The following is a 15,383-nucleotide window of genomic DNA, read 5'->3' as shown; positions in this document are numbered from 1 at the left end:
TCTAGAAAGAAGCACTCAACAGCGCCTTTCAGTTAGCTCTATACATGCTAAATGGTATTTCTATATGTACCTGAAATAATACTAGCCTACATTACATCCATAGCGGAAGCTGCCATGCAAAGTAGATACTACGACCCATCAGGAGCAATTTGGGGTTTGGTGTCTTGCTCAGGGACACGCCGCTCGAGTATGTAATAGTGTGTAATTTAAAAATTATGAAGTCAGGGCCAATGTGAAATACATCACAAACCCAAACACATATTTAAAATACCTGTGGTAAAGACGGTATGATTTCATTAGAAGTGTTTTGTGTGTTGTAGTACGGTAGCGTGGCCGAGTGGTCTAAGGCGCTGGATTTAGGCTCCAGTCATTTCGATGGCGTGGGTTCGAATCCCACCGCTGCCATAGCTTTTCATAAAGTTTTGTAATATAAGACAGCATTCAAACGGGAAAATTACACATCACAATGCAGAAAATCAAAATATGTCTGCCTTAGTTTTCCTTGTAGGATATAATGGTCAGTAAGTCAGTTGAGTGTTGCCCCCCTGTGGCTACATGCATATTGCAGAATCCAAAATAACACAACTGTAACGCAGTTGTAAAAGACTCCAAAACAGCTGTGTTTTAAAGGGAGACACAAAAGGCAAAGTCCAGCTTTCTAAGTTTTCAAATTCTTTGCATTTGCTTCTGTTATACAAAATAAAGATTTACTTTACTTATTTACTTTAAGATCCTTACGAGATGCAAACCAGCAACCTCATGCCACCAAGAGCTCTGATCAGTCCGGGCGTGGATAGAGAACAGTGGAGAATGTTCTATTGTTTCTAGTACTGGGGTGTTAGCAATGGATGGAGTAGCTTCATACAAATACAATCAGATCACATAAGGCTGGTATCTTGGGGAAGGGGGTCTACAAAAAATGTTTGGTTAGATAGTAAGTAACATACATGTGAATGACAGGATGCAAATTTTCCCAGGAAAACAGTGCATTTTAAAATGATCTGAACATTTTTTGTATATAAATGTAATATAAATGGAACATAGTTTTGGAAACCTGTAATTTCCAGCCACCTGATAATCTCAACTACCTTTTAATTCAGACCATCAGCACTTCATTTATATGTTATTTCAAACAGTGTCTTTTTATGTCAGAAAAACTTTCTCAATGTAAATTCTTTATTCAGAGAGCCTCAAAAGGTGAAACATCAAGAGGAGACAGTGGAACATTGAATTTAGTGAATAAGAATTAAAAAAAATTAACTTAATGAACTTGATGAAGCAAACAGGTTAGCTTCCAAAGTGCCTTTATCTGTATTTGTACTGCCTTTACAGTATCTCAGTCTTTGCTGGGATTACTCCTTTAATATTCCAGTATTCCCTGTTCACTGGTTTCACTAAGCCCCCTCTTTTTTTTTCCAGTGCTGAGAAGCCACAAATTGCATTTTCTGGATGGCCAACTGGGTGTCTTCAGCGGATATTCCAAGATGCCACACTGCCCTGATGGAGTTCCCAAAATGCGGGTACATGAGAACTTGAATCCCCGGACCCAGAGCTGCCTCCTCCCCCTCCCCAATCTCACCCATGCGGGCACAAAACTCATGAGGACTCAAAGTGGAATCCAGCATACGAAAACGCAGGATGTTTGTTTCCACGGCAGCCATCTCCACAGCAAACAGAGATGGCTTGCAGTCCAGTAGAGCTGGCAGAGAAGAATAAATGAGTACAAATGGCATGATGGACTACAAAGGTAGCAGGTTACACAGAAGTGTGAGTTACTCACCCAGAGCAAAAGTTTTTGCATTGCGGTGATCATCCCCGAGTCTTTCTACCATGTCCTGTAAAGACAGCTTTCCAGCTGCAGCAATGACACCAGCCTGCCTCATCCCTCCACCCAGAGCCTTACGGCACCGAACTGCTCTGGATATGAAGTCTTTGGGTCCGGCAAGCATGGTTCCCACTGGAGCCCCCAAACCCTGATGCACATTAAAAAAAACTTTAAAGTCAAAGGTCTTCATCTTTGCTTTTGTAGAATCATTCCTTTCAGACCCACCTTGGACAGGCAGACACTGACTGTGTGTGTGTGCTGCAGTATGGTGGATGGTGGCACCTCCTGGGCCACGGCAGCATTCATCACCCTGGCTCCATCCATGTGGACCGAGAGACCATATCGATCTGCTAAAGCACGAATCTGAGAGATGGAAACAAAACATCATTTCATGAGCAAAACTCTGCAAAAACTTGGTCCCTTTTTTTTCTTTAATAAAGCAAATATTACAGCTGCATCAATATATTAACATGTTAAGTTTCAATCAGCATGAGTTACATCATGCCACCAACTAAAATCACTGAAAGAAATCTTTATTATTTTAGCTAAAAGGACAGAGCACACTTTTATCTTTTGTAGCCCTAGATGTTGCAAAGTCACATAACAAGCAAATGACCAAATAAGAACAATGTCAACAATCTTATCTTGGTTTTATTCCGGCCAGAAAGGACAATTATTTTGTCCCTTGTCACTTGTTGATCTTTGGCTGCTCCTGCATTGAACATTATTTTCTAAGCCATCTTACTGGTTAAAAGTTTTATAGGAAGTGGCTTCATCATAATTTCTGGGTCAAAATAGCTTATCAATTTGGTGATAGCTATCTTACACTACATTTTGCAGCTGGACTGTGAATTTTCTGGACGTGATATAGATCACCTAAAGGGTAATCTATCAGTCACAATTCACTCCACAGAGTTCCACTCTACTGTTCCTAAGAAATTATTGACAATATAAGCAATAGCACAGAGATCTAGTGGAGTTTTGAAGGTTAATGGTTAAGATTACCAGCCTGAGTTGTCTGTGTTTATATCGCATGCATGAAACAATGCCACAAGCAAAACACTAACTGTACCCAATGTCATGCAACTGCATGTTTGCCCCCTGTGGGTTATGAAAGAAATTTAAAGTTTTAGGGGTTTTTTTTTTTTTTTGCATTGGCTTTACTTTTCAGACCTGGAAGTTACTTCCAAGTTTTAAACAAAATGTGATTTAATGATACATGGAGCTGACAGAAAACTCACACCCCTATGTGGAATGCACCACAACAACATGATGAATTACGACTATTGATGGTAATAGACTCTAGATCATAAATTGAAAATTAAAAAATGTACACTGTGGCACAAGAGGGGCAGCCACAATTAAACACACCTCCTGCAGGAAAAGCAGAGGCAGCACACGTCCCCCCTGTATGTTGTGTGTGTTCTCCACACATATGAGGCGTGAGCGTGGGTAATGCGGGTCTGGGTATCCATGTCGTATCTTTGACTCCAGCTGATCCAAGTCAAATGTACCATCAGGAAGGGTGGTCACTGTGGTGGCGTGGACACCAGCCAGCTGTCTCAACACAGTAAATATACACTGAAGCTTACCAAAGATAAAATGTACCATAGATGATGCTGCTCCAGCACACTTACCTGTGCACTACCTCCTTGCTCGTAGATGTGGAGGTGGGACAGATCGCCCACAATTATTTCGTCACCACGCTCCTTGCAGTGCACCATTACTGGGTAATGAAATCTTTGCACATTTACAAACCATCCTGGCCTCATAAAACTGACTGAGATCCAGGCAATAAAAACACAGCATACCTGCAATGAGATTACTCATGGTTCCAGAGGGGACAAACAAGGCAGCCTCCATCCCAAACATATCAGCAGCAAGCTTCTGTAACTCTGTCAAAATAAGACAAATACTATAAAGGTTAGCTAGCATTTTTTAAATGCAGTCATCCTGGCTAACAGACAAATTTTGGATTAATTATACAGTGGTAACTGTCATGGGCTAAAGCTTACTTAGGTTATGGAATGCACTGTATGGGCAGAATAAGACCAATATTTCAGCTTTGAAAAATTACAGCATGGATTGTGAAGATCACACATGACCCAAATGCTCAAACAGCATCCAGATTTGGGGCATGTTTGGTGGATATGTGGCTGAGCTTTGGTAATATAGCCAGTATGTTTCACTATTTTGTGTGATAAACATTTGTTAGCTTGTAGGATTATACTAATCAGCTCAGTATGTTGTGTGATACACTTCGGCCTATTTACATGGTGGAATGTTTCTCATATAACAAAGTAGATATACAGGCTTAGGACACCCACGCACATGAAACTATTTTAATAACTGCAAAAGTTGGTGTGCAAACTCTCCAGTCTCCAGTCACACACACAGGTTCAGATAGAAGAGCACTGAATGATAAGAAGAACCTCTACCCAACAACAGAGGCAAGTTAACCTGTAGTCAGATGTTGGGTGCGGTGAGCCCGCCTCCTGGCCTCGGCCCTGCATAAAACCACTGGGGCTCTAGTTAAATTTCGTTCTTCTCCTCGTGAGCAAAGGCACATTTTTTGTCTGCTTGCTAGTAAGAACAACCAGAGCTCTGCACCAGCACATTCAATTTCTGATGTAACCTGAATTGTAATAATAAATCTGTTGAATGAAATTTACTGTTTTCTCTCCTGATTATTCCCAAACCAACAAACATGTGAATCCATGACCAGGTGAAGCCCAGGATTCAACAGTAGCTACACTCATCTTGAGTCTAATTAAACAGCAAATATGAACCTTTTTTGTGACAAACATTCTTCATTCATCTCTGATAAATGAGGGTCAAAGGGTAGAGGTGTGTGTGTGTGTGTTTAATAAAATGTAAAGCCAACAAAAAGAGTAGTTGCAGTCATGAAAAACTTGCCAAATCTTCTCTGCAAATGTCAGCTTATTCTGCTATTGACTGCCATCATTGCCCTTCACTGTTAGGCCCATTTAAGCTAACGTATGCAACATGTGCACAGGAACCTGGATTGTGGAGGAACATTATGTTTAGCGATAGGTCCAGATTATGCCTACAGCAAATGTATAGTAGGGTCAAAGTGTGGAGAAATCTCAGAGAATGCCTTGCTGATTGCTGCACCAATAGGATAACAGCTTTTGGTGGAGGTAGTGTGATGGTGTGGGGTGACATCCCCCTCACTGGGAAAACAAGGTTTGTCATCACTGATCATCTCAATTCAAAGAGATATCGAGATGAGATTCTGCAGCCAATGGCAATGTCATATCTGCACAGCCTGGGACCAAACTCTAACCTCGAAAATGACAACGCTCACCCCTACAGAGAGGGGTTTATCAGAGGCTATCTCCAGAAGTGGGGTGGATGTAATGACCTGCCTTCAGTCCTGATCTCAACCCCACTAAACACTTGTGGGATCTGCTTAGACATGTTGTTTGTGCCAGTGACCAGCATAAATGCTGGTTAAAGAATGGGATGCCATCCCAGAGCAGTTTGACCAAGCTGGTGACCAGCAAGAGGAGGAGGTGCCATGCTGTTCTTTCTTTTGGTTCTTCCACATCCTACTGAGATCATTGTTTGTTAAATAAATTAATAGTTCAATTGTTCATATGTCTTGTTTCTTCAGACTTCAATAATATAATCCAATAAATGATACCAAACAAAAGTCAATAGCAGAATAAACTTTGTGGCATTGGCAGAGAAGATTTGGTGCAACCCACATACTGACCTGCTGTTCATCCCACAAATATATTTTCCTAACAAATGTGATGCAGTTTCAGAGGGAAACTAACAGGTTGTCCAGCTGCATAAGATTTATTGTCAAAAATCTTTGATATCAACTGAACATACATTTCCTTACTTTATGTGCAGTCACAATAGTAAATTATATGTTGATCCTGCAGTTGAGTGGATTCTCCATTACAAATGACAATGTGTGCATATCTAATTAGAAACTAATTAATAACACAAATACCCTAGAACAGAATATTATATAGTGGTTTAATATGAACTAGTAAGGATCAGACAACTTTGATGTACTTATATTATGTCTTTGAATAACTAGTGCCAGTGAACCAACCACTGAAGAGAAAGTTCCGCACTAGGTGCTATAAAACCTCTTGGTTCCTAATTTGTTCGTACTTCTCATTTTTCTTTGAAACGTTATTATTTAAATGAAAGCCACTTAAAAGACACTTTCATCAATTCCTGTGCTCTCACCGTTAACCGTTGGGTCCTCTCCCATCACGTCATCCCCGACCTCGGCCTCTGCCATGGCCTGGCGCATCTCCGGCCCGGGCTTGGTCACCGTGTCGCTGCGGAGATCGACCACACGGACGTGGGACGCCCCGCCCGGCCTAGGGTACCTGGGTTTGCCGGTGTTGTAGTAGCCCCGCGCAGAGCCCCGTCCCAGCACGGTGACTGCTTCTGCATCTCGCGCCCAAAGCTGTTTGCCTGAAAAAGTAAAACTGTGGTTCAAGATTTTAGATAAAACCTTGCAAGAAAATGTTTTCAAAGACATAATGCTCCTTTGCTTATAATCTTTATTTCATGTGGTTTTAGTCTTGAACTTTGGATCATTGGGCCTGAACTCGATAATTATTGACTGACTGCAAGGGAAACTAATGGATTACCTATCTACACACTGACATGCGCTAAGCAGAGTTGACCTCAAGGTGGCGCAAATATCCCAATAAAACTCTATAATACAGCTGAACGACTGCAAAAAATATCTGTTCCACTGCTCATGTTTGTCGATTAAAAAAATAATAAAAACAGTCATTCCTTAATCTTAGAGTTGTAACTCATTCTGAACCCATTCCAGAGAATTATAATCCTCTCATTTATTTGAATATAAAAAACTACGTAGTCTGATAACATCTCCGACAGACATGCAGTCTTATTTTTTGTATTTTTGTAATTGATGGTTATGTAGAAAGAAATTTCTAATATAAGTGTGAAATACTACATTGTGCAACAGTCTTGAGACACTTCTCATTCATTCAGATACTGACATGATACTGACCTTCTTAGACAAGTTTTCTTTTAAGCTTTTCAATAATTCTTCAGGAATAGTTCTCCAGGTTTCTGGAAGGATATTCCAAAACTTTTCTGTATGCCGGTTTTTTTATTATAACATTGCATGTATTCTTTTCCTGCCAGGGTCTTGCATCCAACTGTTGGGCACTGGATTGCTTCAGGTGCCTCTTTGCACAGCCTGCATCTGGGATCTTGCCTGGTGTGGTAGATCTGGACCCATATTACTCTGGTGCTTGAGGCCTACTGCTGTTCGAGCTTGCCTCTTTCCTGTCCTTTAGTCCAAACTTCAATGCATACTGTACGTTATACATTGAGGGTTGTATATATTGTATTAATAAGTTATAATGTTTGGGATTTAAAGGTTGGAATAATCTGAGGTTAAGTAAAATAAAATATCTGTACAGTGAGGACATTATGATGCCGTATGAACAATTAGTTGATAAATATAATTTGCACAAGAAACAAATTGGCTATTTAGAGTATATATTACATGTGTAAAACTTCACTGCTTTAATGCCAACATTCCTGATGTTTCGTGCACTTTGTTTTGGGAATGTGAAATAATTCAGACTTTTTTGTAAAGAGATTCTTAAATTGCTGTAATTTCAAGGTTAATTGAGCCTGGTATTCCTGTACATGCTAAATTGTGTATTTTTCATACTCTCCCTGAACAGTTTCAAATACCTGGAAGGAAAAGAAAACTGCCAAATTTCTGCCTGTTGCAAGCCAAACGTATTATTTTTTTTAAAGGGGGATTACAAGGATTGCTTTATGAATGTTTGTTTATTATAACATAAAACTCAACATTTTGGGGGAAAAGATGTATGAATGTGAACTCTGTTGAATGCCTTTTTATGGTTTTATGGTGGTTTGAAGGTCAGTGTTAAATGGCTTAATTGACAAAAAAGAAAAACATTCTTCAGAAAAAGATTAAGATTTAAGGGACCAGACTAAACATGACTGAAAAATCAGCCAGTGTTAAAAGGAATAGTTTCATGAAGCTTGAAAAACTGTTGTTCAGGACCACTTTAAAAGACTTCAGAAATGTCTTGCTGCTTGAAAGCAAAATGTAAAGAAATGAGAGGCCAATCAAGGCTTTTATGTTCAGAGAAGTATTAAATTATCTTCAACAAAGCTGAAGCAAAAAATGAGCACTGAATACTTTTAAAATCAGCACTGATTCATAGAAGATTTTACAATATATATCTTAATGGCAGTCATGCTTATCTGCAGATTTTGTTGTTGTTCTTGAAGCGCTTTACAAAAAATAAATAAATAAATAAAATATCAAAACAGAAATAATCTTCACATGTGTTTTCACTTAAGACTGTTAATGCCACACCTATTTACAACTTTTACTCTTTCTCCATACTCATCTACAGTCATAGCATGTCTTATGTAGAATACAGTTTGATTTTGAGTACAAATTAATGCAATCTTCGCACCTTGGGCAGCAAAATTCCTCCAAAGTGAAAGAGGCACGTAAGCATGTATCTTGCCATCTGTGTGTGTCTGTCTGTCCCCTTGCTAGTTTGAATGATATGTTTACAGCATGTTGTAGTTACCAATACTCCGAAATAACTATGACACTTTGAGATTCTCCAGGGGTCACAGGTCTACTTTTGGCCTGACTGATAATCACTCATGGCCCTTTATGATGAGAGCCATACAGAAGGTGAAGGCCCCTATCATGGCAAAGCTGGTTTCATCAAGCACCTTCCTATGGGAAATAACACTTCTGTCCTTCAGGTCACTGGTATTAAGTCAATATTTGGAGATGCAGGTTTGTGGGAATTTCACCACCATGGATTGCGATAATCTGCCTGACAAATGCCACGGGTACGTTCACATGTACCCCTCATGTACCTTCACACGCATTTCCCACTCTCATGCACACTCTTGCTGTCTTAGTTTATTTCCATCACTCGATAAAAGTCCCAGTGTGTGTTATCACGGCTGCCCCCGTACTGTAGTTAAAGTTGATATTGGCAGTAACAGCTCCAGGTTTTATGATCCATAACAAGTCGTCATTAAAAGTCATTAGCAAACATCAGCATTGTAAATTGGCCGCAGTCGGTCTCGAGAGCCCCACAAGAGCTGTGAACAGGGAGAGATAAAAGATGCATCAGTAAGCAAGGCAGAGCAGCGATGGATAACTGTGATAAGATGAGGAAAGGGAGACAGAGGTTTTACGGGATCGCTGATGACACCCCTCTATGCAACCTCGCTTTTTTTTCTGTGTGTGTGTGTGTGTGTGTGTGTGCGCTCCGTAGCTTTGCTTGCGTTTTGTTTCTCTCACATGTCTTCCAGCATTCCTTGCCTGCTCACGGAGGGGAGAGTGGTGTTTTGGAGAAAATATTGAATTAGAGAAAAAGAGGCAGAGAGGGAGAAATGAAAGCGAGGGAGAAATATTGACTCCTTCTGGGAAGGAGCGAGACGGCAACGCCTTTCCAATAACCATAAACCCACTGAGCTGAAAATAGACGAGCCGAATGAATAAACGAATGTGTTCATCCCACATGAGCTCTTCTCTTTCACGGACGAAGCGGGATGGAGGTGACCCCCCCTCCATTTCCCTTCTCCTCCCTCTCCTTCTTTCTCATTCTCTCCTCTTTCACCGAGGCCATTATTTCTCCACCATGACGAGATGCATTAACCGGAACAAAACAGGTGTTTATGGGAAGTCCTGCCTCCAATGACTCTTTTTCGTGCAGACAAAAACCTCTCGTGCAGCGTAAAGGTGTCGACATCAGTGCCTGTGAAACAAACGTAACATCTGTTTCACATTTCATCCTATCCTCCCCTTTCCCATGTCACGAGCCATGTGGACATTCTTTAAACAAATGGTATGGCTATCTCTGAGAGGACGTTTAGTGACAGTGCACTCTCCAGTCCCTGATTCTTTGCGCCTTACCCTGTAACCTAAACACTTAAACCAAACCTTAAAATTCAAACAGCTTGACCAAACAGAAATGTTCACACTCAAATTTGGATTTCACAATACTTGCTGAAAAAGTAGGCAATGCTTCATGCATTTCATGGAGACATTGCAGTCAGTACTTGCCTAACCTTATATATAACCTAACATTTGGAGTCAGTTTACATCATTTCTTACAAAAAATGTAATTAAACCAAGTGCATACTCTAGAGGACAGATGAATGTGTTGTAATACATAATAACTGAAGATCACATCCCCAAACAACAAGCATTGATCGGCTCCTCTTCTGGAAAAACTCTGTGGCCTGACTGCTGGGATTTTCTCCCTTTCACACACAGGAGCATTTGTGAGTTCAGGCGCTGATGTTATGTGATAAGGTCTGACTGGCAGTTCAACCCCCCCAGTGTCAGATGGCTCGAGGTCAGAGCTATGTGCAAGCCGGTTCAAATTCGCTCACATAAAACTCTTTCTTGTTTGGACTTCACCTTACATGTGGGCTCTGTTATGTTGAAACCTTTCTTCAAGCTGCTGACACAAAGCACAATACAGTCTCGAATATTTTATGTGCTGAAGCAATGCAGTTTCTATTGAGTGGGCCTAAGAGACCCAACGCAGACAATAAACAGGGGCGTATGCATGCTTTTGGCCATATTATTTACTTTTGGTTGTATTATCTACATTTAGAGATGTCCTCTGTCTCAATCTTCTTTTCTGTGGAGGATAATTTAATGTGATTGTGGTTGAAAAATGACATTTGTAAAGCTCAAACTGCATCACTTGTTTCCACAGAACTGGCTGTGAAAAGTTTTCTTCTTCTTCTTGGGCACAAACAGTCCAGAAGAAATCCCTCCAATAAAAAATCAAAACAAAACAAAAAAAAAAAAAAAACACTGAGGGCTGTAGTGACCAGAAATTTGATTAAGTAAATACACACACATGATCTGTGCAGAAAATATATGCAAATCTTAATGAGTTTTAAGAATGATTAGCTTTCATGTGTGTGTGTGTGTGTTTTTTTTGTTTTTTTTTTTTCTTTGAAGTAAACAGTACTTTTATGCGTTGTGGCAAAGATAGCTGCTGTATGATAATAGCTGCTTAACCAGACCATCAAGATTGGCCGCTGTAGTAATCAGCTGCAACCACTATCGCCTGCAAGCACTCATTCATCTCATCCTTCATTCATCGGCTCGCCCATTCTCCTCTCAGTCAGTCATTTCTCATTTTGTTCATTCAGCTGTAACTATAGACCCTGACCAGCCCGTGCGATTTCACTTCCGAGAACCATCACATCTTTTTTTTTCTACCTCCATCTGCAACATTCATTTACCAGACCTTCAGTTCACCCCTCGCAGCGATGCTGTCACCCTCTTGACCCCCTGCTCACTCCTTTCCCTGTTCTTCATCCTCTTTCCCACATTGCCTGCTTCTTTCTCTTTTCTCCATCTCTCTCTGGGAAGTCATGTGACTTCTCTGAAGCTGAGCCCTATAAACCAGCAGTACTTGGGGGGCTCAATGTGTACACGGCTTTCTGATTGGCTCCCACATTCAGACACTGCATGGTGCACGCACACACATTGCAGATCCCCTCTGTTCCTCTTTCAGAAACAAAGGTGATCTTTGATGTTTAAAAAACAAAGATAGGGGGAGTGTATGAGAGTGTGTGTCTATGTGTGTGCATGTTTGTGCAAGTGTGCATGCATGTACTCTTTTAGCAGTTTTAAATACAAGCGTGGCTATTGGCTTTTAATAAGTTGCTTTTTCTCACAAAGTGAAATCAATTACTAAGGCCTGAGCTATGCCATTTGTTTCATGACAGTAGAAAGAGAAAGTGTGTGTGACTTGTTTAATCCAAGCAGATCTTTGCTGAGATAAAACAGAGGAACAGCTGGAAAGGTATTGCTCACATCTCCAGTTTGGCTTGAAGGGTTCAGTTGGGTTTCATTTGCAGTCAAATCATCTGTTTAATTTGAAAAATAGAAAAATAAATTAACAGACAGTTGTTTTGGTCAATGGTAACTGTAGCTTCAGGCCGAGAAAGAGGGAATTAATGATTTTTTTCCACTGTTGCAACCACAGTGTAGACTGCTGATAAAGAAATGTCAAACTCAGTGGAGCCTCTTTGATCTCTTTTGACTCTTTACTGCACAACCAACTTATTGCTATCATTCAGAATCCCCAGATGATTCATCGCTTACGAAATGGATTGGTACAGTTTTCATCCACATGTGCACATTCCTTAGAGGAAAATTCCATTTACTCTTGTCATCTCACTTTTATTAGAGAGCACAAGAGTCAGCATATGCGTAGAGCGTCACATCAGATGGAGTTTTGCTGCACTGGAGGCCACTCACTTTTCCATATGCCATGCCTTTCTTTAAAGTTAAGGTAAAAAAACAACAGTGTGTACATAAAAATAATTCCTATGTTTCTCAAAACATACAGGCCTACATGTCCACAGACCACCAGGCAGTAGATTTGAAGGACTAAATCTAAATATTGCTTCCTTGTTCACTTAATCTGTTACTGTAGGTACCTGACTGTTGCCACAAACAGCAGGCAGATTTAACACAATTAAAATATGACTAATACGTGCAGGTTCGGCTGTATCTCACTGTTTTCTTCAGCAAAACCTGTCCAACCCCAAACACACTTTTAGATTACTCTTTGTTTCAGAGGGAAAAGGTAAAAAGTCCCCTGACAACTATCTGCTTGAGATCAAATAAAATCGATCCACATCAGTGGTTTGTCTCTTTTGTTTCTTTTATCAGCCTAAAAATTACATTTTACATTTTTATTTCACACAGAAAGCTGAATTCTTCTCACTGTCATTATATTGCTCAAGTAAGTTTGAACTTTCCCTCTAATTTAATACTGCAATCGGAGGAACTAGGGACTCAGAATCTTCCTATTTCCAGCCAGGGAAAGAAAAAAACCCCCAAAAAATCAAAGAAAATGTCACAAGAAGTTGGATTTCTTGTTGGTAACTGGGAGGATATTTCTCAACTTCAACTTCTGCATTTTTAGCCTGTGTTGTCTTCATACAGGCAGCGTCCACAGTAAACAAGTAATTTTTTTGTTAATCTGAGAAAACATTAGAAAAAGTACCTTTTGTGGATGTTTAGCTCATCTATTTCTTCAGTTAAGTGAATGGTGGAAGCAAAGGAACATGGCAACATGCAGTCGGCCATTTAATTTTTTATGAATGTGCATGTGGTAATGCTTGAACTACTCAAGTTAAAAACAAAGTGCAGTCCTACAGTCCAGCTGTGGGGACGCAGAGTGACACCTGAGAGTGTTGGTGGGTTTGGTCTCAGTCCAACCTGTTACTGTAAGCCATTTGGCATCTGAGCTTCTCTGCTGCTACGCTTGTGCAGCTGTGAGCAGAGAGCGAAAAAACCTTCCAGTTAAAACAATGCATCTGTGCCTATGACAACACACCTCGCAGCTGCCTTTAGCAAACTGTTTTTACTTTTCAGTTCATCCCAGTTAAGTTTAGATGATGGTCCAGCCAGAATGAGCCACACCCATGTGTTGGGCGGTCCAGGTGTTATGGGAAAACCATTTCACTGATGAGCTGTGGGAAATGTTAGTCACAATGAGTTTTGAACATTACAGAAAGCGTGTGTGTGTGTGTGTTGGGGATAGGTGGGTTGTCAGCTTGAAAAATATTGCGGCTTGATTCTTTGTGTGTGTGTACATGTGTCACAATGAGCTGGTCGATACAAGTCAAGACTGCGCCTGTCTTTACAGGCTTGGGCACACACACACATAATCATACATGCACACATGGTATTCAAATGTGTTTTCCTGTTAGTATGCTTCCCATATGGTTTTTATTGATCCGTGTCCCTGTTATACCCCTTCTGTTGGCTTGCGTTCTCTCTGTCTGTGTCTGTATGCACTGATGGTGAAGGAATGATGGAATGCTGGAGGGTAAATCTCTGGTTTCCTGGAAGCTGGTCTGGCTTTATCAGAAGCGGCTGTGACAATACTTGAGCTGATGGGCCAACCGAACGTCTTTCTTATAAGCACCGATCAGGCTGCAAGGAGTGTTCCTGGAAGAAATAATCAGCAAACTGGAGGTCCTTCCTGGAAGGCTGCTATAGACTGCCAGTTGCAGGGCATTTTCAAAACCTCTTAATATTGTTTCCACCTTCAAGGACTGACACGGCTGACATTGGCAGGATCTCAGAACTGCAATAACACACACAAGAATCTGGTGATAACACTTAAACTTTAATCAGGCTGCAAGAGCATTTTTAGTTCAACAGTCTTCCCATTGCTTAACTGTGTCATTAAAACATGTTAAAACTGTGAAGGGTGTGAATGTTTTGATTGGTAGGGGGGAATTAAAGAAATTAAAACCGAGCTCAGTTGTTTGAGAGCCGGGTGTTGTACTTGGCCGGGGACACTGTTGACAACTGTTGAGCTGGACGCTGCAAGCCATAAACTGAAAAAATGAATCATAGCGGAAAGATTTTCTGGGAGCGTGTGTGAGATTCGCAAGAGCAGAGAAGGATACAGGCAAAATATTCCAGCCCTACTCACTAGGCAACTATGGGGAACATAAAATGAGTCACTGTGAGCTGAGCTGGCTTATTTAGACATGCGTTTGTGTGTTTTACTGGATTATTCTGGTTGGAATTTGGGAAGACGGCTCACTCATTTGTTTGTCTTTTGACCAACGTCATTTCTGTCAAGCGCCCTCCTCAGTTTTCCTCCCAGAAACAAATAGTGTTGTCAGAAACACACAAAATGAGGTCTGAAGAATTGTAATTAATCTGCAAAAGCAGTATCTCATCTGAATCATAATTCAGAGATGTTTATTTAAAGTATTGATGTCAGTAACTCAGTTTCACTTCACATTTCAGATTTTTTTTTAACTTGAACTTGATGCTCTGTGTGCATCATTTCAGAAAACTACTCACATCAGTGCTCCCTTGTCTAACACACATGAACACACACTCATACTCACACTTACACCAGGGAAGCCGTAAAAACTCAACTCAATTAAAGTGCCTCTTTCCTGGAAGCCAGCCTCAGACAGAACACAAGGTATGCAGGGAATGGGAACCGTCTGTGTGCGTGTGTGTGTGGCTGGAAGGGTAAAGAAATGCAGAAACTCACCTCCTGCTTAATTTTAACAACAGCAATCTTGCTTGACCATCCACTTACGCACACACACTTACACTGTGCACTGGCTGCACACTTAAACCACAGACCATCATAAATCTCCTCCACGTGGACCCTTTCACCTATCTGACCTCACACATATACGCACACGCGCATACTCCCCAGAGGACACCATCCCCTCTCAGCCCTACAGGCAGGATGTATAAAACCCCACTGCATTCCTTTCCAGTTAGGTCCAACCCAAAGTGAGCTTTCTACACAGTAACCGCTGTGTCAAAGGCTGTGAGGATACATGTGATGGAGTTAACCTAACTCTGCACTTCTGGGAATCCCTTTGTTACACTGTGTTATAGACATCAGCTGTACTTACTCCTCCCTTTCCCATACGTTCTCTGATGCTTATGGAATTTACCCACAATGCTCCACTAAAGAAAATA

General features: G+C 40.8%; 1 protein-coding gene and 1 non-coding gene across 2 annotated transcripts; one reads left to right on the top strand and one right to left on the bottom strand.

Annotated features, from left to right (window-relative positions):
* Positions 1–310: 310 nt before the first annotated feature.
* tha1 (threonine aldolase 1) lies at positions 311–6,452 on the bottom strand. Its single transcript, XM_041974944.1, has 7 exons — positions 6,056–6,452; positions 3,637–3,720; positions 3,463–3,551; positions 3,197–3,382; positions 2,051–2,188; positions 1,781–1,973; positions 311–1,699 (listed from the first exon to the last, which is right to left on the bottom strand). The coding sequence occupies exons 1-7, from the start codon at positions 6,354–6,356 to the stop codon at positions 1,395–1,397; spliced, it is 1,296 nt and encodes a 431-aa protein (XP_041830878.1). The 5' UTR covers positions 6,357–6,452; the 3' UTR covers positions 311–1,394.
* Positions 324–405, top strand: trnal-uag. The gene has a single exon. It is a non-coding gene; the product is annotated as a tRNA-Leu (tRNA).
* Positions 6,453–15,383: the final 8,931 nt, after the last annotated feature.

This window comes from Melanotaenia boesemani, chromosome 21 (assembly GCF_017639745.1).
Source record: "Melanotaenia boesemani isolate fMelBoe1 chromosome 21, fMelBoe1.pri, whole genome shotgun sequence".
In the NCBI taxonomy this organism is placed as follows: domain Eukaryota; kingdom Metazoa; phylum Chordata; class Actinopteri; order Atheriniformes; family Melanotaeniidae; genus Melanotaenia; species Melanotaenia boesemani.
The sequence above is the reverse complement of the archived record's forward strand: the minus strand, read 5'-3'. Positions and strand labels throughout refer to the sequence as shown.